Source organism: Heterodontus francisci, chromosome 8 (genome assembly GCF_036365525.1).
Source record: "Heterodontus francisci isolate sHetFra1 chromosome 8, sHetFra1.hap1, whole genome shotgun sequence".
Taxonomy (NCBI): Eukaryota; Metazoa; Chordata; class Chondrichthyes; order Heterodontiformes; family Heterodontidae; genus Heterodontus; species Heterodontus francisci.
The window spans coordinates 39,007,643-39,033,230 of NC_090378.1; the positions used below are offsets into that span (position 1 = coordinate 39,007,643).

Sequence of the window (25,588 nt, forward strand, 5' to 3'; positions counted from 1 at the left end):
GAGCATTTGGAGCGAGGCAACCCGTGTAGTTTATATATGTCTCTGTTCAACTTGTAGCTGGAACACACTTTCGCTTAATATTGAGCAGTGTGTGGAATCTAAAAGAGAACGAAGGTGCCCAGAAAAAAGCAATTGCTTCTATTTCAGGTTTTATTGAAATACTGCAACCAGTTAAAGTTTAATGCTATTTAAAGTAGTGATTTTTTTACAAGAAATATAAATAATGTTAACATAAAGGAGTGGAACAGTGAAATATGTCGGAATATTGACAACGTAGTAACACATATGTTCCATTACAAAAGACTTCACTGAATAGTGGTGCAGGGGCGAGGGTTGGGGGTGGTGAACATAATTTAACAGGGTCTGTGAAACAGCCCCACCGAGGACAAGATTTTACAATAATGCTCCTTCTGCTGTTACATTTTAACACGACTGTGGATTGTGCAGAAGCAAGTTAGGAGTAAACCCACGTCCGGCCGAAACTCCGTCCGGCCGAAACTCCCCCAATGGAGACAAAGGCGGGTTTGGAATAACCACCTGCTATCTGCAATCCTACAATACATCCTTAAAAGACAAACAAAAGACCTTAAAAATCTTAAAGAAGACCATTCATTAGATCGACAAAGGGGAAAAGAAATAAATTATCATAATTAATCCTATCAGTGGTGGTGGGTGGCATGCTGTGTGTCCTTTAAGGTAATGTTAGACACTCGTAATGTTAACATATACAATTGCTTTTGTGGAAGCAGCCAGTGAGGGTTTCCAGAGGATTTTAGCCGCTTGGTAAACAACCTTCAAGGAAGGGAAAACATAGTGCAGCTGCTGGCTGTAACGAAAAGAACATTTTCTGAAGTCAAGCACAACGCACACATTTATGTAAAATTATATAGCGTCTAACGCGCGTAAAAGTCTCATTAGAATGCCTCAAGTCAGCAGTCGCAAGTACTTCGCTGTCTGATTTGGGATTTTTAACACGTCTTATTTTAATCTCCCTATGTTAGCTTTAGATGCACTTTGGATAAGAATATTGGATATTACTCTTTTGAATAATAGTAAAGTCTTAAAAGAATGTGATCTACTTTTACATATGTTTTTAAAATTGTTTTAATTAAATTGTTGGATGGAAAATAAGATCACCCCCAGCCCTGTCTCTTCATTATCATCCTTTTTATCCCTCAGCCAATATAGTATTCAGATCCCCAGCCTTGTAACTTGCTGGGTGCAGTTTCACTACACGTTTCCCTCATTCATTTTCGCTCCACTTTATTAACAGCATTAGCAATGGCAGATTTCTGGACAACATTTGTTCAGATCTAGTTGTCCTTGGTTTATTTATGCAGTCTCCAGAATTCAGCTGGGACCTCCCTTGAGTTTGTTGGGTTAAGGGGGGCCCGGGTACCTCACGAGGCAATTCACGGCGTTTTATATATACATACATACCTAATATAAATACACATACGCAGACAGGCTGTGTGTGAGAGAGAGAGCGAGAGTTGCTGTTCCCACTGTTCATTTTTTGTAAAAAGAAACTCTTTAACAAACTTTGTTTCCAACGATAAAGATCTTTATGTGTCCCTATATCTAAAGTATACATGATCGTATTTAGTTGGCAGCTTTATGTATTAGATTGGAAGCTTGGTATTTTTTTTTAAATGCAAGGGTTTTGGAAAGATCCGTAGCGATCTTGTATGCAGAGGTTCTCGCTACCTCCCATTGATGCTCCTGCAGCCTGGGTGGTCCGGCCACTTTGGTGAGCTGTTGCTTAGCAGCTAATAATAGTAGATGTTTGCTAAGTAATTTGCTTCTTCCTTAGCCAATGGGAATCCGGTCGAGAGGACTTTGCATCAACTCTTTTTGATGGGCTGGAGGCGGGTTTTTCTCTCCAAATGTTGGATGTCTGAGATAGGGGACAGAAGTAACGATTGAGCCCGAAAGAAGAGGAGGGGGGGTTCATTTTTTATTCCGTGGTGCTAGAAGGACGGGTAAAAGGGAGCGAGCGAGAGAGGAAAAAGACTACACGTGGATGTAGAGTCAAGATCCTCAAGGATTTCTGCGCGAAATGTTGGAATGGAAATATCAGGCTTTCGCTCAGGAAGAGACTAGGGATTCTCCAGCTGTTTTTCTTGTCACTTTTGGGGGATTATTACTGTTGCTTTTGTTGAACCGAACGATCTGCGACTGGTTTCCAGCGACATGGCTTCAGTTTCCAACCTTCCCCGGAACGATGGAGCTCTGCCCCCGAGGTACAGTCACCAAGCCCCGGCTGCCTGCTCGGATCTGCTGCGGAGACCCAGCTACTGCCACGCTGCTTTTGCATTGAAACAGATCTCCAAGGTGCAAAAACAAAAAAAGAATTTTCTGATTGTTAAGTTTCTCCCTTGCAATAGGAAACATATAATAATACAATAATAACACCAGGAGTTCGGCAGGGCTCCCGATAAAGTTGGTTTTGAAACTGCTGTGTTATTATGGAGCCAGCATCTCTTCTGATTCAGGCGCTTGTTTAATGTGAGATTTTTTTCTTTTGTTTAGAAACTGCACGTCTCCCAGCCAGAGGAAGTGTGGCTGGATGTTTTTTGAAAGTAACTATACGAAAAGTTGTCAATATTTTCAGAAACTGCTTTTCCTCCAGAGGCTGGATAGGTTTATTGACTGAACGTGTCTCCGGATAACAGTCAGTGCAGATGTTGGTGAAGACGGTGCCTGGGGTTTATGAGTGCAGTCTGTTTATTACATGCAGTGTGTGTGTGTGTGTGTGTGCAGAGTGAGTGCACACGCGCGTGAGGAAGTATACACAGGTGTGCCTGTGTGTGCCCCCCCAGTTGGCGAGTTTCCTTGTGAATTACTGACCTGGATGTTGCGGGTCCAGGGAGCTCTGTATTTTTTTTTATTATCTGGCACAGTGATCGCTGAACTTGAGGAAACCTTGGAAGAGAGTCAGGATTCTTGATTGACCTAAATGGAGGCAGTTACTCGGGGAAATGTGTAACAAGTTGTGGTGGGAGGAGAGCCATTTCTTACTGTGAAAAGGAGCAGAGAAGGAAGCAGAAGCGAAATAGAAATCAGTCGGTAGAGTGAGAGAATATAGAGGAGCTTGACAATTCTGAAAGAGGCAGAGCCGGGTCCAGCCAATGAGCATTTGATAAGAGTTGACGGAAGGAGAGGCAAAGATGACACAGAAAGAGGAAGCATGAGAAAATGTCCTGGAGTGAAAGGCAGAATGGCAAAAGAAATGAAAGGACTGACGGGCAGAAGCAAGTGAGAATGGAATGAGGGGGTTGGGGGGTGGGGGGGGGGGCGAACAGAAGGCAAAACAAACATCAAATGAAAGTTATGAAAAGAGTGGGAAATGATGTACAAATCAAACACTGAGAAATTAATACTGATTAAAACTACTAGTGTATGCAGAGAAAGAAATGAAGAAAGGTAAATAAAGAAGTGAAGGGGAAAGGATTGAACGAAAACTATGGAATGAGAGGAAATGGGAGAATTGAAATGATATGGTCAATGGAAAAAGGAATGTGAGGGGAAGCACTGAAGGAGAAGGAAACTGAGAACACAAGGGAAAGAACAGCAGAATGAAATAATAAATTATGGAAGGAAGAAATGAAAAAGGAAATGAATGCAAGAAGCATAAGGGGAAAATGGTGTGAATGTATTGAAACAAGTTATGTTTCTCTCCAGTGACTACTTTATATGTGCCGCTGGCATTTTATATCTTCTTTCTCTTAGCATTGTTTTCACTCGTTATTTACTTACCAGACCTATTTCCAATTGCTCTTTTACTGTGGCTCCCTTCCTTTTCCCATATTTATATCAATGATTTTTTCTGTTGGGTTCTTTCCTTGCTCTTTGCTGTCTGTTTTTTTTTTGCTCAATCATTTTCTGCTTTTTTCCCTGACCATCTTTATCTTTGCCATTCTTTCTCTCACTTTCGCTGTACCTGACCTTCTTCTTCTTCTTGCTCTCTCTGTTTTCCAATATCTCTTTCCTATCTCCTTGCGCACATTATCTTCTCTTTTCTTTCTTTCAGTCACTGAAAACCCTTGCTTTCCATTTCCCATTTCTTCCTCTCTCTTTTCTCCTTTTTCCCCTCCCTCTATCTTACTGCCCTGTCTCTTTTACCCTTATATTTCCAAAGCTAACGTTATTTTTCCCTGCCCTCACTTAACCACCTAATCATAATTTTTCTCTCTCCCCTCTCTTTTCTCCCTCTTTCCCACGCCCCATTCTTCTCCTTTTTCTTTCCTTATTTGTTTCCTCTTTCTGTATTCATCTCTGCTCTTTTTATCCCACTCCCTGTCCTTCCCCTTCCTATGCCCCCATGTCTTTTGCCCTTCTCTCGCTCTCTGTAGCCACTCTAACCTTCTGCTTTCTTTCTCTGTTTCGTCTTTTCATTTTGTCTTCCCTTCTCCCGTTAACTCCCAGGTCTGACATTGCTTTTGTCTTTTTTTCCATAGGGGAAGGCAGAGGGGCGCCGGGCTCCACTGTGGCTGCGAGCCCATTTCCAGGCCCTGCTGTTCAGGTTGGGCTGCAGCATCCAGTGGCACTGTGGCAAGTTCCTCTTCATCGGGCTTTTGGTTTTTGGAGCTTTTGCTGTTGGCCTGAGGGTTGCTAGCATTGAAACTGACATCGAGCAGCTTTGGGTGGAAGGTAAGGCAAAGTAAAAACTGACAAACAATCAAAGCAATAAGAAACACATATCTGTGCAAATGGACTTAGAGGATTCAGACATTTGGAAATGAAACCCTGTGCAAGTGACACAGATTGACTCCACTCAGTCCTTACTTTCACAATTACATTTTCTGTGTTCTATTGTATCATGTATCAACTCTTTTCGATCCAAACATTTTGCATCCAAACTTCACAGTATTCAGACTGTTTTATCGTAAATACATGACTTTAATTTCAGTATTGCTTCAATTTATCTTCAGTATTGCATACAGCATCCTATAGCCTCCTGATTCCCATTCTGCTTTTGCCCCTATTTATTGATTAACCTTCTTATTGAAGACCTTAACATGCCTGCTTACTATTCTGGGTAAAATGCCTGCTTACCCACCCACCCAGAATATGTTGGCAGCTTGTTCCATAGTATAAATACCTTGAAATACCTTACCCACACTGCCCAGCTTCACCTACTCCCCCTCATCCCCATCCTAGTGTCAATCTCATTCACACAAATATGATCGTTGCAAAACTACCTACATCACCAATACACATTCAGTCTGGTTCTTTATTGCACTGCTGATATTACCATGGAAATTAATAATAATCTTTACTTCTAGACATATTTTCTTGATTGTTTATGGGAAGACAGGTAATACTTCAGGTTTTTGCATTGTGCTGGTTGAACTAAAACCAAGCTTTATGTATTTTATTTTGGTTTGAAGTAGAGATGAGTTGTGGAGAACCAGCTCATGTAAGGTCTACATTCATGAGCAAGCTGATTTTATTGTTTTTCACACAGAAGCAGAGAATTCTTGATATCCATGCTACATTGGTGAATTGACACTCTATTGGCTCCATTTACTCTTCACTGTTCACATTTAAGCAGCACTGTCTAAAATTTCTGGGCTGTGAACTTGTTCAAGATTTCTTCCGTCTAAAAGAACATGAGGGGAGGGAGGGAGAAAATTATAGGTTATCTAAAAATCTGAAGATGTAACTGTTCCAGGGCCCATAACATCCCTTTTAACTGGTTTTCCATTAAAGATTCCATCTGTTGTCATTCCCACCATTATTCCAGGTTGTGGCCTGATGGTAGCCTTCTTGTAGCTGTGCAAGGTGTTGAATGCAAGGAGGCAGCAAGTGACTTCAAAATGACAGGGCACAGTGAACACGTAATCAGAAATATAGAAGCTCTTATTTTTTGCTTTGAATATTTTTCTTCCCTTGCCTGAATGAGGAGAAACAGACATTTTCCACCAATTATACAGCACATGATCTCTTCAAATTCTGTTTCTGTCAGTGTTGTATCAATGCAGACATTGAACCTTAAGAGTAATTTTGTTGCTTGAGGAATGTCATTCTTGTTAAAGGGGAATTCTTATCTCGTACATGGTGTCACAAGGCGGTTTGACAGATCAGTGACCAAGAAGATGACACAATAACCCTGTAGTCCCAATGATAATGCATTGTGCATCACACCTGGCATTACTAATTTTTTATTGTTAATCTTAGTTTCAAAAAGCCAACTTTTCTTTAAAAAGTCTACTACAGCACCAGCATGTTGCAGCATTCCATCTTGAAGACAATTTATTGAAGGGATTGAATTAATCTAAAAATTACTAATTTTGGATGAATTTTATCATGATTCTGCAGGTAGTTAGCATTTAATACTGAGACTTTATGATTTATTTCTCTCAGGTAATCTGCAAAAATGATTTTCTCCAAGTTTCAAAAGCTTGAGTTTTTTTTCAGAAATAGCATTTTAGACATTCAAAAGCCAATAAACATTTGTTAATTCATTCCATTCTTAAAATGAAAATTAAATTGCACTTTTTAACTCAATAATTTGGGAATCATTGGGTACAGAAATACAATTACAGTCCTCAAAGGGTTAAATCTGCTTTGAAGCAGCCATGTTCATCTTGTGTAGCATTAAGCTTCCAAACTTCATTTACAGTAACATAGTCATCTACTGGTAGAAATGTAGCATAGCTTTAGACTGCAGTAGTGAGTAGTTTATTGCAGATTCCGCTCATAGCCATTCAAAGTTGTAAAATGCATCTATTTTGTCTAGTTTTAACTGTGAAACTACTTGTGTGTCCCTTTTCTATTCTTAACTACCTTTCTTATTTTTCCGGTCTCTCCCACACTGTGCTGTTTTTATTTTAACATTTGTATGCTAATTGCTACCTTTGACTGAGTTTTTTTTTCTCTCCACGACTTTCTCCCTTCCCTTCCTGTGTGCTGTGCTTCCTGATACTCCCCCACCTCCCTCTCTATTTCACACAGTTCAGGGCCATGTGTTCAATTCAGTTTTCACACTCCGACCCTTTCTAAGCCCTGGTTTAGACGAACCCACCCCCTCTCCCCCCGAAAAACTTCTGCTGTTTTGCTCCCAGGAGCAGATGTGGTGTGTGAAATTTACGCCATTTTGAGCTATTGACCCTGCATGGAGTTGTATGTGTATGTATGTGTGTGTGTGTGGTCCCAAACTATTCTTGGACTCTATTCAACAATAGAGGGAACCTCTCTTACGAAACCTGAATGCCATTAAAGTTTACCCACCTGTTTGCACACAAGATTTTCACAGCAGTTGGAAAAAGAAAAAAGAGGAGACTGATGCCTCTCCTAATTCTTTCATCTAGTTTTTTAAAAAGTTTTTTATCTAGGAACAACACCACGGGGAAGAGCAGCTGTTCTTACTTTTATGTTCTGAAGCACTGCATCTTTTCTTTCGTTTAGTGCGCTTCATTTGCAAGAACTGCACAAGCTACAGTAAATATGTGTTAACCCTTTGAGGAACATAGTCAAATTTTTCAAAAATGAAATTAAAGTTTATACCTCTTGACAGTTCTGCTGTGAAAAAAGCTGTTAAGTCTTTTTTGCTTTGTTTTACTTCTTACTCCAAAACAGCGATGTGAATATAGAATTTCAATAAAAAGATGTCTATTAGCTTTTTGTGATAAATTAACAATTTGTCTTTTCTTAGTAGTAGTGTATTGGAATTTTTAAAATTGTGACTCCTCTTTCAATTGAGATTTACATGTTTGTTGATGGTACTTTGTGATGAGTAGCTTTTTATTTTAAAAAAAAATTTAGTAGTTGAAAAAATACAGCTTAGAAATTACAGCTGGCACTATCATTGGATGAATGTTGACATGCTTGTCTGCCATTCCTCTGCCCTTATTTTACCAAAGGTACCACTGATAACTTGAATTTATGGGGCACCAGCATAAAGGGCTTAACACCTATGTTGAAATAGCAAAGAGAGGAATGTTATACAAATTTCTTAGTATCTGTCGGTTAGTAGCAACATTAATAACTATGCTTGTATGGCAAAATGAACATACGAATTAGGAGCAGGAGTAAGCCACTCGGCCCTTCAAGCCTGCTGCGCCATTCAATAAGTTCATGGCTGAATTGATTACTCCACATTTCCACCTGTTGATAGGTAAATCGGCCATTATAAATTGCCCCTAGTGTAGGTAGGTGGTAGGAGAATGGTGGGGATGTGGTAGGGAATATGGGATTAATGTAAGATTAGTATAAATGGGTGGTTGTTGGTCAGCACAGACTCGGTGGGCCGAAGGGCCTGTTTTAGTGCTGTATGACTCTATCTTTGTGTATCTAACCCTCCCTGCTGATTCGAACAGAGATGGTTAATGACAATATTATCAGGGAACTGCAGCTTTATAATTTTTTGAAAATGCTTTTGAAGTGTTCTTTCTGTGTCATTGGGCTTTTCTGAAACAGGTTTGGTGAATCCTGTTGTTCCCCCACCCAAACACCGCTAAAAAAGAAAAGTGATTTTTCTAACCGCTTTTGGATCCTTCTCATAACACCAGAAGCATTCACCAATGCAAAAGAAAGCAGACAGCCTACACCCTCATGGTATTCTGTAACTCACTACCAGAACATGGCCCTACATCTCCTCAGCGAGTCACTCACCTTGCAGTTTTCCCTTCCTGCAGAGTAAGCTTTTGGTCTCCCTTGTTCTCAGTGCTTCCTCCTATGGCCAGCTGATACTAGAGATCAATGTGGAGAAGTCCATACCCTGGCATTCTTGGTCAGAACTGGAGTATGTTTAATTTTATATATCTATGTGTGCGTGTGTAAATTGGGGCAATTTCCAAAGGAGTAACTTTTTTAAGCATTAAGAATAAAGGCTTCCGGGTACAAAAAGATCGATAACTTATTACTTTTATATTTTATATAATTTTTCAAATTTCCAAATTTTCCATGGAAAATATAAATGGCTTTGCAGTGTTTTCTAATACTTTCCTGCTCCTGAGTTATTTTAAATGTATATTTGGAAGCAAAGTATTTGAAATGAGAATTATTTGTATTCGGGATGATGTCATATAGAAAATAGATGGGAAGTAAAAGGGAGTGTTTCTTTTAAAGGGAGCAGATGGTCTATATAGAAAATAAGGGATCATGATTACAATGCCATAATCCGTCTAATAAACAGAGCAGTGACCTGCTTCAGTAGGTTACAGTATAACCTATTTCCAAACCCATGATGTAAATGCTGTTAATGAAAAAGGATATTAATCAGATTGATTACATAATCATTCATAATGATTTGATTGGCTCAGTGTGAATTATTTCATGTAATTTAAATTTGAATTTAGGTTTTATTTCATTTTCTGCCTTTGCTCTTGTGTAAATTTTCCAGGATTTTTCCTTGAGTCTTCTCTCTACTTGGTGTCCCCCTAAGCTTCTGACTGCTTCAGAGCACACTTTGCACGTGTCCCACCACGTACTCACTATGTAGTTAATACCACGAGAAGCTGAGGATGACTCTAGATAGTGTCAAACATCTGGGAAGAATTTACATACAATGCCAAAGATTGAAGTAAATTAGAATATCGACTTATGCGTAAATTACAGTAAACCAGTAACTTTTTCAAAAACATACATCTATGCAAATATTTCCAATTCAGCTTTAAAATAACACAAGTAAAGGCATTGAAGAGTTGATATTTTACATTTAAGGAACAGAGGTTTGTCTTGGTGAAGCTAGTGCCCCTGCAATCCCCCTTGGCTGTTCAAAGGGTTGCTATCTGACTCAGGTTTAAGTGGTTCACCAGCCAGTTTCTCACTAATACTGCACTTTTCTGTTAAGCAGCGTTGAAAGGACTCTGGGCATATCTTTGAGTTGATTACAATCTGTCTGGAAAGTAACCCTTAGTTTTTGTTGAATACCCAGGAGACCTCAGTGTATTGTGTATACCCTTGCTGCATTCACACTGCTGCACAAACTAAGATTTTTTTTATTGAGGACAAGCATATTAAGAGAATGTTAAGGAAACCTCTGGTCACTTTGAAGTCCTTGGAGTTTATTTTTCAAGTTTGTAATTTTTTTAACAATTTATGTGTGAACAACTTTTTTAACAAAGACAAAGCCCTATTTTAATTTTCATTCAAGTTTTATTTTTCGACATTGCCAATGCCAGAATGATGCTGTAATGAATGATCCAGTGTGTTCTATTGTAGAATAGAGGTCAAAACATAGACGATAAAAACATTAGGCAGTGGAACTAGCACAGATATTACACAGTCATTCATTATGTAGTTAGAACTACAAGTTGCATTTTAAAAAATGTGTATTCAGGTGGTACCATAAACTGAAAGAACAAATTTGGAATGATGGAATGAATCATGGAATGTTCTTAAATTACACTGTATCCTATGTAATTCTTTGTAATAGAACTATGTGGAGTTTGCAGAAGCATTTTTGTTAGCTCTTTAGTGGGGTTTTTCATTTGCTAGAGGCTGGTGTCATGGCGGACAGTCAGAGATTGCAACTGTGGTAAACTGTGGTGAACTAGTGTGCTGTTGTATAATCTGATTTGTATTGCAACAGTGTTGGATTTTATTTCACTACTGTACTGCAAATAGCATAAAAGTAAAAGCAGAAAGTGCTGGAAAGTAATATGAGCTCCATCAGCATTTGAAAAAAGACACGTTACCATTTTGGGTATAGATTCTTCATCAGTAGTCACTCTGAAAAATGAAAAACCCGGTCATAAAGGAGTCTTCTTTTTTCTGTATTGTCTATTTTTATTTCAAGTTTCCCCGCATCTGCAGTTTTTCTGTTTTTGAATATAAGCTGTAGCTGTGTTGATAGGTTATAATTGGTAAAGGTCCTATCATGTACACATAGTCATAAGAAATGAGGCTATCCAACAGCTCCAAGAAACCGGCAAAGATGTGTTGCAAATTTGGATGAGTTACATGTCATAATTCAGCATCAATCTTAGAGACGTTCCTAATGCCATTTGACAGGTTCTTCCTAATTGGTTTCAACTAAAAATTCACACACAACGCATGAGACTTTGTGAAAAGAAAGCTCAATAGTTCAGTCTGTTAATTGCTCAACTAACCCTTTACTTTCTTTTCTTGGTTCTAGTGTAGCCGTGTTCTATTATTTTAATCTGAATATAATATTTTCAAAGTATTCAGGTGCTCAAGGTGTTCTACAAGCTTTGCTAGTTAGCCATTTGAACTGTAATAACAGTCCTGTCTTTGGCATTTGTACTTTAGCTGACCTTTACCTCAAACTTTGAATGAGGGAACCAGCAATTAGTTTTCATATAAATATCTGTTCTTAGCAGAGTGGAAGAAAATAACAGGAATTGATTGTAGTCTGATTAGATTCCTAATCATTTTGCAGTCAGTTTTATGAATAAAGGCCATTCAGTTCATTTGATCTCATCCTGGGGGCCTTCAGGGGTTGCCTGATCTTTTTTGAGCGCCGAGAGGATTTTTTGACATAGGTTCCTCAATAGAGGGTAGTGGAGGGAGAGAAAGGTGGGTGGGAATACAGGGACAAGTCTAGTAACACGTGAGGTGAGCACTTTTGAGCCTGATGATCTTTTGTCGTTCTCAGTACATGACATGCAATAATACAGCATAGCACAACAGCCCCACCTATTCCTTTCTTACAGAATACGGTGCATTACAGTGTTTCTCAAATTAGTCTAGTGTTCTGGCTTCAAACACACTTCTTGGCAACCTGTCCAGCTGTTCATTAACCGCTTCCTCTGCTCGAGGTTGGATTCCTAGAAGATGGAAGTCCATGCCATAAAATGCCCATAGTTCATTATTAAATTTACAGTGTCACCCAGAAAGGTAACAAGATAGCCATCAAACATTTGCTGCACATGGTCTGAGAGTGCAAGTGCTTGCAGTAGTGCAAAGAGGTCAAAAAGTTACAAATGTACCATTTGTCAGAATGGAGATTACCCCAGCCTATTCAGTGAGAGCTACAATTTATTTTAAATCTTAAATTTTAACCCTAGATTTTAACCCTACAAGAATAAACTAAAATCTATTACCAACGGAATTGACTTCATAACAACACATTTATACATCTCGCCTTTAACATAATAAAACATCGCAAGAGCTTTATAAAACAAAATATGATACCGAGCCACATAAGGATTTATTAGGATCGATGAACAAAAGCCTGGTCAATAAGGTAAGTTTTAAAGAGAGGCTTAAAGGAGGGACGAGGTGAAGAGAGGCAGAGCCATCTAGGGAGGAAATTCAAGACCTTAGGGCCAAGGCAGCTGAAGGCATTGCCAGTGCATTCATAGGGACCACAGTTGTCTGAATTTCAGATGTAACATTTTATCCCATTCTCTGACCTGTGCCTTGAGCAGAGAAGGCTAAGGGGAGATTTGGTAGAGGTGTTCAAAATGATGAGGGGCTTTGATAGAGTAATTAACAAGAAATTGTTCCACTGCCAGGGGATAGGTAACCCAGAGGATACAAATTTAAGGTACTTGGAAAAAGAACCAGAGGGGAGTTGAGGAGAAATATTTTTACACAGCTCGTTGTTATGATCTGGAATGCACTGCCTGAAAGGATGGTGGAAGCAAATTCAATAGTAACTTTCAAAACAAAATTGAATATATACTGTATTTGAAAAGGAAATATTTGCAGACCTGTGGGGAAAGACCAGGGAAGTGGGACTGATTGGTAGCTGTTACAGAGAGCAGGCACAATGGGCCAAATAACCTCATTCTATTCTATATGATATATGTAGAAATCAGGCCTATTTTTGAGCCCAGTCTTGATGCTGAAAAGGCAGCAGGCAACCAAACTAGGAGACCTGAGGATCCCTTAATTAATATATTGTAGTATCATCAAGATTTGCTAAATATAAAACTATAAATTACTGATCATACATGTCTGCGTGTTTATATCTGTAATCACTTTAATATAATACAATACAAATGATGCATCTCGGGTACACATGTCACATTCCACACATCATTCTGTTTTAATTGTATATTCTTCTGAATTACAGCTTCAAAATGACAACCACCTGCCAAGCTTCGAAATTCCTTAACCAAACAATTATACGCTGAGTGACCTCAGCCCCTGTTTGTTTAAGAATTACACTTTCTGCCCTTAAAGAGACACGGTGCCACCTTAGCACAGTAATACATTGTGTGATACATAGCGCAACACCCCATTCCATATGAAATACTTCATTATTGAAGTGACCCTGAGCAGCACCATATGCATGTGTGTATTGTTTTCATATTACTGATTCTCTTTGTTTTCCTTTCTTTCTATTTCTGCCTATTTTTCTACTTGTCTCCCTGTTCTCTTTTGTATTTCTCTCACTCTTTGCCTTTTCTGGATCTATCTTTGTTATGGCTTTAGTTCCTTTTGTCTGCTCTTCCTTTTCTTTTCAATGCCCAAAGGAGCAGACTGGTGAAGTCGGAAGCCTAGGACCCTGAGGGAGCAGGGAAGCTGGGAAGCAGCAGCTAAGGTCCTAGGCAGCAGCCTTGGCATGGAATGGTTCTGTAGCAGTGATGTGTTATTTCAATGTATATTTTCCTTTCCTAATCAATGCCAATGATGAGATTCCTTCTTATGATTGAAACTTTCTGAAAAAGGACTCCATGCACATTGAATGGAGCTACCAACTAAGAGTGTCTCATATAAACCTAACTCTAGATTATGATTGCCTAATTTGAACCAAAAAGACTACAACAAGACCACTTAAGAGGTCAAGAGTTAGAGTGTGTAGCTCAACTCCTAACCAGATGATTAAAGTTTCAAGTAGTATGGCTACCTAGCGCAAGTCTTATTTTAAATTGTCCTCATCATTTTAGTGAATTATTTGTGTTTATCAAGGTGAGGGATGTCAATGCAAAGAGGCTGGTATGTTTATCTTCATTTTTTTCCCTGAAACGTCAGCATCATGCATCGAGAGGTTATAGCATGCGTTTGTTGCAGAGTAAAGTTATGTGGCTCCAACAATCACTTTAACCCCAACTCAGAAGAGACTGTGAGTGGCATTTCATTTCTCACACTCTGCATCTGTGTGACCTATGTGAGACTCAGTGACGATTACTGCTGAATTTGGCCGAAATTCACATTCCAGTTATGCATGTTCCTATCAAGTGAACCACATTATTACAATATAAGGGCCAATTCAGCAATGGTGGACTTGCATTCTAGAAGTACACCTCACTGTACAAGGCAAGCTGGTCCAAAAGTCCTATTCGTGGAGCATCAATGATGGCCAACTGCACATTTAGTAAGTCTTTAGAAACATTGCACAGAACATGCAAGTGCCTCAGTAACCCCATATTTTAGGCAAACCTATGTAAATTAGTCCAATGCCAAAATCAGCAATCCTTTTTCATCTGTTCACTCCGCTCACTCTTATGAAACGGATGCTGTTGGGATTTCCTGCTTTGGTCTTTTGGAGTATGATTCTAAAAATGCAATTCATAATTTAGCATTGTGTTTAATTTTTTTGTTGTTGTCACATATCTGCATTATCTTTTTCATGCTCTACTTGCTGCTTATATTTGCAGCATTTTGCAATTTAAGACTCTATTTACAGATACCCAAATAAGTATGGTACCAGCCTTCTGCTCCTCAGTGGAGCCTCATTTTGAGGCTGTGGTGCTACCTTTCTTTGTGCAGGGTCATCAGGTTGTCCTGAAACTTCTATCAGTACTTTGCTTTTCCTTTCCCCAACCAGTTGGCTGATCTTCTACCTGCCATTTATTCAATCTTCTGAGGGAGCCAGTTAGATTGGGAAGACCTGGCATCACCCTTTGAAGGAGTCACATCCATGTTGTCTCCTGACATGTTCTGGCTGTTGGAGGTTCCTTACAGGTGTATCACAATATAGTGCTGGCTTCACCTTTAAAAAAACAGTACCTTTACGAGAACAGGCCACTGATGACATCATCATACATGGAGGAGATGGCATTTTGAGAGACACACTGAGCATATGGCTTACAGAGAGCACATGCACGCACCAGTGAGGAAAAGACTGCCATCATACAGTATAGATAAGTAAGACAATAAATAGTGTTTGTGTTGAATCTGAATGTAAAGCCTTCAATTATCATTTAATGATGACTTAAGAACACAGCACAACACTACAACAGGTGACCAGGGATCTGTGTGGAATCAGACATCTGGCCACCATTTAGGAGTGTGAAGCCTGTCATCAAGGTTATCTCGGCCAGTACCCCATTTTAGCTGCGGGTCTAGAACTGGCTGGAGAAAAATGTGGAGAAAATAGGGAATAAAAGCATGTAACTTTTAAAAATAATTTAAGGGCATTTTTATGTCAGGATCAGCATTTGCATAGCAAGAATTTGGCAGATTATGAATGTATACTTCCAGCCAGTCACTTGAGCCTGAGTTCCATTTTCCAGGCAGTGTGTGGGTTGGTCTGAGGAATGATTGCATCACATCTGTTGCTCCAGGGGGAAGGAGCCAGGAATGCAAAGATTAGAAGATCTCTCTTCAATTATTAAAAATATAACTTGGAATAACCATGAAGCAGTAATTTCATCAATTCTTGAATTCTCACCCACACGTATGTTATTCTTTCATATAACATACTGCAGTGATCTTTCGAGGTGACATTCCATATTAGGCCAGTTTTGTGTCAGCAGCAGGTATCAATGTTTACCGCTATCTGCTTTATTCCATGTGTTTGTGTGTGTGTTATATGCATGTGAAAACATACATTTGTATCCTAATTCCTTATTAGGACAGTTTTTTTTTATATATACACTCATTATTAATAATCAAGAGAAATAAAGAACTACTTACAGATGGTCAAACATTGACAGCATACTACTGTGGTGTTCTGCTTTTTAATATAGATCTACGAAAGACTTGGGGAGAACAGGGAATGTGCAACTTTAATTTGAATTTGTGGCTTTTTGGCAAAAAAGAAGAGGATATGTAAATGAGTTGTTGGAAAAACTACTGAGTGAGAAAAGAAAATGCTGGCCATCTGAGCTAAAGCATTGAAAGGCTTGGATGGAGGGAATAATAGAGCCAAGGGACCATTGTTAGAGAGAAGAAAAGGGAAGGCTGGACGAGGAGATGGCTGCACTGAAGCCCAGTTCGAGGGGGTACTTGTTTAGTATTAGATTTGCAACTTAAAGGAGCTTAAAAAGAGATTTTTCGATGGAGGAATAAAGGCTGATGCCAGTTCAGTGCCTGAAGTTGGAATCATTGCTTGGGAAGTTTTGAATCAGAAAAATTCTGTGTCTCTTGGAGGTGGGAGGGAATTTAATAATTTTTGAGTTTTTGGTAAGACAATGTGATACCTACATGATATTATTTCATTTAGTTTTGTTGTCTCTATTTTGACTATGACCAAAGTGAATATGGAAAATGCTGGTAATTCATGGCTGTTTAGATCAGCATCTGTAAAGATTTTCTGAAAATAAACTGAGTATTCTAGCATCCTGTCAAATTTTTCTGTCAAAACAAACCACTTTTACCAAATGTAAAAGTTGTGTAGGATGTTTTAAAACTGCAGTAAAAAGGCATGAACTGTACTGTGTCTTTTTAGTATTGGATGTAGAATACTGTTATACAAGTTGTTGAATAAATCTCAAATTCATCAAAAGTGTGTTTTTTAATCTCACAGTAAATGAGTCCTTAATAAGTATCCTTTCTTCAAAAAAAAGTCACCCCTTTCAATTCAATGTTTTCCTAAATGATGTTGCATCCCTTTAAACTTGCACTGAATTTTGTCAAAAACTAAATGGCCAATGGAAAGATTGTGGCTTAGATTCATCTCATGACATCATCATGGAACATGCACTGCACATTATATATTACACTAAACATTGTAACATACCATTCACCATATACAAACCCCCTGAGTGGTTGACTACTAATAAAATCTAGCACTAGTCTTTCGACTCATACCTCCATAAAATCTCCCTTCAATACAGATGCTATCTTGAAATTATTTGCAATTGATTACTTGATAATTCTGTACCTGCCTTTTATAATATTTCGTACAAGTTGGAGAATAGATGGAGGCTTATTTGCCTCATTTATCTTTGAATTGATTGATTATTATTGTAATATAAGATGCACAGTACGCACATAGGAAGTGCTTCTATTTTTATGAGTGAGGCTAAGGCATGAAATACTAATTTAGGCTGACTTTAATTTAAAGTTGAGTGGGTTGTGTTCCCTTGAGTACAGAAGATCAGGGGATCATCTGATTGAAGTGTTTACAATGTTAATAGGATTTGATAGGGTAGATGCAGAGAAACTATCTGCTCTAGTAAGGGAATCAAGAATGAAGGGGACTTAAACTTCAAATTCGAGCTAGGAGATTCAGCAGTGAAATCAGGAAGCACTTTTCAAAGGGTAGAAGAAATTTGGAATTCTCTCCCCAAAAAGGCTAATTGGAGTTTTGAACACTGAGCGCGATACATTTTTGTTAGAAGGGTATCCAGGGATATGGAGCAAAGGCAGGTGAGTAGATTTGAGGTACAGATGAGCCATGATGTAATTGAATGGCAGAGCAGTCTTGAAGGGTTGAATGGCCTACTCCTGTTCCTGCGACATGTATAGAACTAAAAATTGTATTCCACAGGGAAGCATTGAGCTTTGTTTTTCATGATATTTAATGTGGTTGAATGCAAATTTCATTAGAATTTTCAAGCACCATGAAAAACCATTGCAAGACGCCAGGTGATACCACTTAGTCTTTGTATTTTTATTGTAGTGGAAATACAGGAAATATCTCTTTAGTTGCCAGTACACACAAGCAATATAGAGTTCTACCAGTTTGGGATACAATTTATTTTTATTTCTATGCGGTAAGTGAACCTAAATTAGTACCCACCATGCACCAAGTTAATTATAAAAAGAAAATGTTGGAAATGTTCAGCAGGTCTGGCAGCATCTGTGGAGTGAGAGCCCCTTTACAGCGTGGCCTGTGGCTGCTCCTGCGCCAAGGCATGCAAGGAGGGCCTCTGGGTTTGCCTGCAGCGCTGGTCTCCCGATCTGCAGTTGGGAGGCCGCCTCCAGGCACCTAAATTGGCCCCCATCACCGGTGGGAACCTGGAAACTGACTGGAAAAGTTTTAGTTCCTGCCCATCTGGGATACCAGCCCTGGCAGGGACCAAAGCTCCAACCTGTTCTGTTTATTCCTGGGCCCTGTTCTCTTTAAATATCATGAAAGGGAAACACCAATGGCAGAACATTTTATTAACCAAAGCTCCACAAATCAGAATCATAGCAGAAAGTTTTAACTGGTGCATTCACATAGGCTCTTAAAAGTTGTTGGCTGTATTTCATCCTTTGCCCTTAGCTGCATTTCTCTGCATAATGCTCACCTCACATTTCAGAGGGAGGGCAAGAGACTGAGCTAGACACAGACAGAAAGAACTTGCATTGATATAGCACCATTCATATCCTCAGGGAGTAATAAAGTGCTTCACAGCCAATGCATTGCTTTTGAAGTATAGTCAGTTGTTACCAGGCAATTGCATCATCCAGTTTCTGCACAGCATGATCTACAACAGATAAGTTATAGGAACAGTTAATCTGTTTGGTGACATTGGTTGAAGGATGAATGTTGACCAAGCCACCAAAGAGTATTCCTTGCTTTTCTTGGAGTACTAGTAAAGGATCTTATGTCTGCCTCAAAAGGTAGATAGTACCATAATATAAACTCTCATCTGAAAGATGACACCCTCAACAATGCAGTAGTTGCTGTATTGAACTGTCACCCTAGATTATGTGGTCAATTGCTGAACTAGAGTTTGAACCTAAAACCTTCAGCCACCAACTGAAGCAAGCTGACAAAGAGAGGAGGGTGTATGAGAGTAACATGATAGTTTCCATTTTTATTTTTCACCTTGGTACTTTATGGGGCAACACACTGCTTTGTGATCTTTCCTGGCATGTCAAAATCAAGGCTGTGAATTCGTGCCCTATCACTCCACGCCCATTGGTCCCAAAATTCCACAGGTGGTGCCTGTATTGTGCCGTCCTACATTGACCCCTGCTGGAACTTGTAGACTCATTGAATGGGACTGGGTAGGGGAAGACTGAAATGCTACTTTGGTACTTCTTTGGTTCCTGCCCGCCCGTACCAATAGAAATTTGGCTGGCTGTCTGCCCTCAGAGGTTGGGGGAGTGGGTGCTTTGCTTATCCAGACACATGCCAACCCCCACCCCCCCCCCCCCCCACCCCCCACCCCCAACTCGAGCAATACTCTTATTGACCCTCAAGCAAGAGGGCCAATCAGGAAATTTAAAAAGAAATCCTCTTTTGGCCTTTGGCAAAGCTGATAAGCCTCACCTTACTCAGAATATTGATATGCTGGATCCACATTCAGGGCTCGGGAACCCCCGGCCTATAGTGTCTCTGCCCCTGGCCCCTGTTACTTCCTTTGTAGGGCTTCAGAGAATTTTAGTCTCTTACCAGGCAAATGAGAAAGCCACAGAAATGTTGAAGACTCGCCGTAACAAGTACTCGCTCATTTCTTTTGGGGATTTGTTAATTTACTGCCAAAGTTACAGTAAGATACAGGCAGAGCTCCTGTGGAATTTCCCAGCCATAGCATATTAGAGCACCTAATGTGTTTTGCCATCTGAGTAGAATTTATACCAATTTTCACATCGATGTAAAGATACAGAAAGACACTGGTCCCGCTAACAACTCAACCAGGAGGCCTGGTTCATGCTGGTGTTATTAACACAGGCTGTAGCCATGGCCCATGAACTGTGGGGCACTAGCTACACAAATAAACTGTTGCTGCAGAACTGCATACCTTAGTAGCAGTAAGTATAAACAAAAGTGGCAACAGCCTTGGGGCTCCAGATAGAGATGCAGTGAAGGTTTTCACAGAATCACAAAATAATACAGTGCAGAAGAGGCCCTTTGGCCCATCGAGACTGCACCAATGCATTAAAACGCCTGACCTGTCTACCTAATCCCATTTGCCAGCACTTGGCCCATAGCCTTGAATGTTATGACATGCCAAGTGCTCATCCAGGTACTTTTTAAAGGATGTGAGGCGACCTGCCTCGACCACCCTCCCAGGCAGGGCATTCCAGACTGTCATCACCCTCGGGGTAAAAAAGTTCTTTCTCAATTCCCCCTTAAACCTCCCGCCCCTCACCTTAAACTTGTGACCCCTCGTAACTGACCCTTCAACTAAGGGTAACAGCTGCTCCCTATCCACCCTGTCCATGCCCCTCATAATCTTGTACACCTCGATCAGGTCACCCCTCAGTCTTCTCTGCTCCAGTGAAAACAACCCAAGCCTATCCAACCTCTCTTCATAGCTTAAATGTTCCATCCCAGGCAACATCCTGGTGAATCGCCTCTGCACCCCCTCCAAGGCAATCACATCCTTCCTATAATGTGGCGACCAGAATTGCACACAGTACTCCAGCTGTGGCCTTACCAAAGTTCTGTACAACTCCAACATGACCTCCCTGCTTTTGTAATCTGTGCCTCGATTGATAAAGGCAAGTGTCCCATATGCCTTTTTCACCACCCTATTAACCTGCCCTTCTGCCTTCAGAGATCGATGGACAAACACGCCAAGGTCCCTTTGTTACTCGGAACCTCCCAGTGTCAGGCTATTCATTGAATACTTCCGTGTCACATTACTCCTTCCAAAGTGTATCACCTCACACTTTTCAGCGTTAAATTCCATCTGCCACTTCTCTGCCCATTTGACCATCCCGTCTATATCTTCCTGTAACCCAAGACACTCCACCTCACTGTTAACCACTCGGCCAATCTTTGTGTCATCCTCGAACTTACTGATCCTACCCCCCACATAGTCATCTATGTCTTTATATAAATGACAAACAATAGGGGACCCAGCACTGATCCCTGTGTACGCCACTGGACACTGGCTTCCAGTCACTAAAACAGCCGTCTGTCGTCACTCTCTGTCTCCTACAGCTAAGCCAATTTTGAATCCACCTTATCAAGTCACCTTGTATCCCATGTGCATTTGCTTTCTTGATAAGTCTCTCATGTGGGACCTTGTTAAAGGCTTTGCTGAAATCCATGTAAACTACATCAACTGCACTACCCTCATCTACACACCTGGTCACATGCTCAAAAAATTCAATCAAATTTGTTAGGATGACCTCCCTCTGACAAAGCCATGCTGACTATTCCTAATCAAACTTTGCCTCTCCAAGTGGTGATAGATTCTCTCCTTCAGAATTTTCTCCAATACTTTCCCTACCACTGATGTGAGACCCACTGGTCTGTAGTTCCCTGGCTTATCTCTACAACCTTTCTTAAATAGTGGGACCACATTAGCTGTTCTCCAGTCCTCTGGCACCTCCCCCGTGGCCAGAGAGGAATTAAAAATTAGGGTCAGAGCCCCTGCAATCTCCACCCTCGCCTCCCACAGCATCCTGGGACACAAATCGTCCGGACCTGGAGATTTGTCCACTTTTAAGCCTTCCAAAACCTCCAATACCCTATGACAATTTGCTCAAGAACCTCACAGTCTCTAAGTTCCATATCTACATCCTCTTTCTCTTGGGTGAAGACAGATGTGAAGTATTCGTTCAACACCCTACAATGTCCTTTGGCTCCACCCACAAATTTCCTCCTTGGTCCCTAACGGGTCCTACTCTTTCCCTGGTTATCCTCTTCCCATTGATATACTTATAGAATATCTTGGGATTTTCCCTACTTTTACCAGCCAGAGCTTTCTCATATCCCCTCTTTGCTCTCCTAATTGCTTTCTTAAGCTCCATCCTACACTTCCTGTACTCCACTAATGCTTCCATTGATTTGCTCTCCTTGTATTTGCTAAAAGCCTCTCTTTTCCTTCTCATCGTACCCTGAATGTTTCTGGTTATCCATGGTTCTCTGGCCTTGTTGCTCCTACCTATTACCCTAGAGGGAACATGTTGGGCCTGTACCCTCCCCATTTCCTTTTTGAATACTGCTCTTCTGTAGATTTCCCGACAAGTAGCTCTTTCCAGTCTACCTTGGCCAAATCCTGCCTTATTTTACTAAAATTCGCTCTCCCCCAATCCAAAACCTTTTTTTGCAACTTGTCTATTTCTTTCTCCATAACAAGATTAAATTGTACCATGTTGTGGTCGCTATCACCAAAATGCTACCCCACCAACACATCAACCACCTGTCCAGCTTCATTCCCCAGAATTAGGTCCAGCACTGCACCCTCCCTTGTTGGATCCTCTTACATATTGAGCTAAAAAGTTCTCTTATATGCATTTTAAGAACTCCACTCCATCTAAGCCCTTAACACGATGACTATCCCAATTAATGTTGGGAAAGTTGAAATCACCTAATAATAATTACCCTATTATTTTAGAGGGAATGAGTCCTTTTTGTGCTAGGAAAGGGATTGGTGATGTGGTTCATTTCTGCTTATGAGAAACAGCAAGAGATTCCAGCTGGAAGGTAATAAAGTAACAGCATATTACTGAATGATGTAGTGCCATTGATAAACCAAGATTTAGGCCCTAACGTCATCAGCGCGTCAACAGGTGTCAATTTGGCAATAAAGCTGAAGATATGAATTCCGAATTCTGAGACATTTTGTACTATAGATCTTTATCAGGGTTGCAATGTACATTTGTTCATTTAAAAATAATGCCATTAATAATCAGGGCGGAAATTAAACCAGATTAAAGATAGTTTAGTACTTTTGCCTGTTTAATTGCATTCATTATTGGGGAGCAGTGCTGTTTTTAAGGGGTTAGCTGCATTTTGCAACTTTAAAAATATATTTGCATTCGTCTTATGCTTTAAATGACTGCTATAGTATGCTTAACATTTATTACCATCTATTTGTTGTCCGTTGAAATGCAAGTGAGGAACATCACAGTATACATATAGTACAACTTCCAGGCTTGGGATTTCACACCAGATCTTAAAAAGGCATGAGTGGACATTTTGGTTATGAGTACTATAGTGACATATATAAAGATCAAGTTGGTCATATAGGCTAGTCCAGCAAAGACCTCCTTGAGCTGGAATGATCTAGTGGAACATATGTTTGTGTATGTGCGTGCGAGTGTATCTGTGTCCGTGTTGAATAAGAGACCACAGATGAATTAGTTATGAGACGGGAGGGGTACAGTGTTCTAAGATTATTGGGATACCATGACCCAGTGCATGAGATGGTGTCAGTGTTTGGAACTGCTTGCACGTATAGGATTCCTGTCTACTGGATAGCACTCTACACTTTGGAAAGATACTGCACACTTGTTTGCCTGGGGTCAGCTGTTCTCTTCTAGCAGAGACTGTTGTCTGCCTGTGTGTGTGGGTGGGACAACAACTCTGTTATTGCTTAGATTGTTTGATGTATCTTTCTTTTCACCTCCCCCATTACCAACCCCACCCCCCACCACCCTTCGCAGCATTGACCCTGTCCATCCAGAAGTGTGATGATCGCTTCCCACATCTGTCCCAGATTTGTTGGATAAGAGCTGCTGGCTTCTGTCTAATTTCTGTTGTAGCTGTCGGATTGTCCCGAAGGCAATTTCTTTTTAATATGAGTATTTTTTAAGACAGGCACATTTAAAAAAAATTCTTCACCCCAATGTATTAATCGTTATTCGTATTAGTATTAACTGTCCATTACATCCTTTTTTAACGTAGAATCTCAACAACTTTCACTTGGCGGGGCAGGGTGTAGAATGAAGGACACCATTAAATGGGGCCTAGCCTGCTACTGTGAAATAAGTGAGCTGGCTTGAAACAGAGATAGGTTGGGGATGGGGGAGCGGTTGACAGAACTGAGGAGATTTCCTTCCCATTGCACAATTCTGACTGCCAGAAGATCAGCAAGACTGGCTGGCAGAAAGCAATTTCCTTTTTTAATGCATATGTTATTTTGTTAGGTAGTAGGAGGATCTTGTTTTTTAAAAAAGGATTGAGAGAGATAAAAATCAATGGTTACTTTTTTATTTTAGCCAAGATTTCACTTGCCTTGGTGTGGAGGACTGATCTGAGTTCAACAAATTCATTTTTTTCCGTGAATGAAGCCAGCAACGTGGAAAAATTTTGCCTTTCAGAGCAGGATGAATGTATATCTCAGCCACACATTAAGCCGCATTAGCAGGCAGTGGAGTGCTTAATGTGGCCATTTTTCACAGGAGCCAACAGAGGAGATGATTAGCATAATTAGTACAGGCAAGTCTATACATATGGAAATGCCAACTGCGTAAATGCCAGCACCAGTGGAAATTTATGTCAAGGCTGACAGGAGTCTCAAGGCTCAATAGTTCCCAGCTGTACCTCTTTGGGTCACACTGTCCCCAACCCAGTCAGGGTCTTTGCTTTCTGAATCTAAGTATGAAGCGGCTAAAGCCAGATGGAATTGAGTGCTTAGGCTTGTAAAACAAACCAGACAGCAGTACTTTCCTTGCACCCTTAATCACTCAACTTCTTCCTTTCCTTCCCTTCCCAATTTTACAAGGATCTTAGCTGTTTTCTATATAATCCCCCCCCCCCCCCCCACCACCATCCTGACACCTTTTCCTCCTCTTCTCCTCCACCCACTTTCCCTGGTTTATTTTTTTTGTGTGTGTGGAGGCTTTGGTCTCCTGCTTTTGTTGTAGAGAATTCTTTTTCTCCCCCTGTTTGTTACAGAACATCTCTGACGGACATTCATGGTAGTGACAAAGCCTTGCATTCATTCAGTGGAGGCTCGATGAGCCCTGCTTATTGGGCCTGAGGTGGAGCACACATCTGCTACTCGATTCAGGGAATGGAAAGATTTATTTTCAACAAAGCTTCTCCTAAAGGCCTCTCTCTCTCTCTCTCTCTCTCTCTTTTTCTTTTTCTCTTCTCCATCACAACACCCCCAACCTCCCCCCCCCCCCCCCCCCCCCCCACCCCTCCCGCTGCCAGCACTAGTTCCCTTAAAAATGTAGAAGGTGGTTCTGGGAAAGGCCCTGATTGAACAATGATGTAAAACAAAAAAAAACCTTCTGGCCAATACATGTTGTGACAGCACTTGGCTGGAGAGCACTTATGAACCTCTTGGGCTTATTGCTCCCTACACCCCTCCCCCATCCCTTCTAACAGAAGGCAGGAGTGGCTTCAACAGGTATAAAAAAAAGTCGCTTTCAACTAGTCCACAGTGAGACTTCCTCCAAAGCAGCATGGGTCTTTTCACTGGAGCCCTAATCCAGCTAATCCTACCCACAACACTTTGAAGGTGGCCTTAGCCATGTACGGCATATGATTGGAAGAAAAGCCTGAGAGCAGGTCATGTCATTTTTTTCCTTTTTCTCGATGCTGCCAGATGACAGAGACGCACTTGTTTTTATCACCAATTAAAACAAATATGTAGCTTTAAAATAAAAGCTCTCTTGTTACTTGAAAATACATTGACTGAGCAGTATGGCCATAATATAATTCTTATGATATTTTCAGGAGTTCGGTACCTCAGTAAAAGAGAGAATTCTATAATATACACTAGAAAATAATAATCCAACATTGGGGAGTACTGCTAGTATATGCAGAACTCTGATATAACCTGGCAAAAGGCATTCTCAACTGGAGTATTGTGTCCAATTCTGGGCACTGTGCTGTAGGAAGGATGTGAAGGCCTTAGAGAGGGTGCAGAAAAAA

The 25,588-nt window shown here is 40.4% G+C and overlaps 1 protein-coding gene across 2 annotated transcripts in view; it reads left to right on the forward strand.

The window, feature by feature from the left end:
- The first annotated feature begins 1,976 nt into the window (after positions 1–1,976).
- Positions 1,977–25,588, forward strand: part of ptch2 (patched 2) — a 120,570-nt gene continuing 96,958 nt past the window's right edge. The window contains exons 1-2 of one of the 2 annotated variants that reach the window (XM_068036983.1): positions 1,977–2,334; positions 4,461–4,653. In XM_068036983.1, the coding sequence (XP_067893084.1) occupies positions 2,194–2,334; positions 4,461–4,653 (334 nt within the window). In that variant the 5' untranslated portion in view covers positions 1,977–2,193. Of the gene's footprint in view, positions 2,335–3,198; positions 3,259–4,460; positions 4,654–25,588 lie in introns of those variants that run through there. The other variant, XM_068036984.1, reaches the window with a different exon arrangement.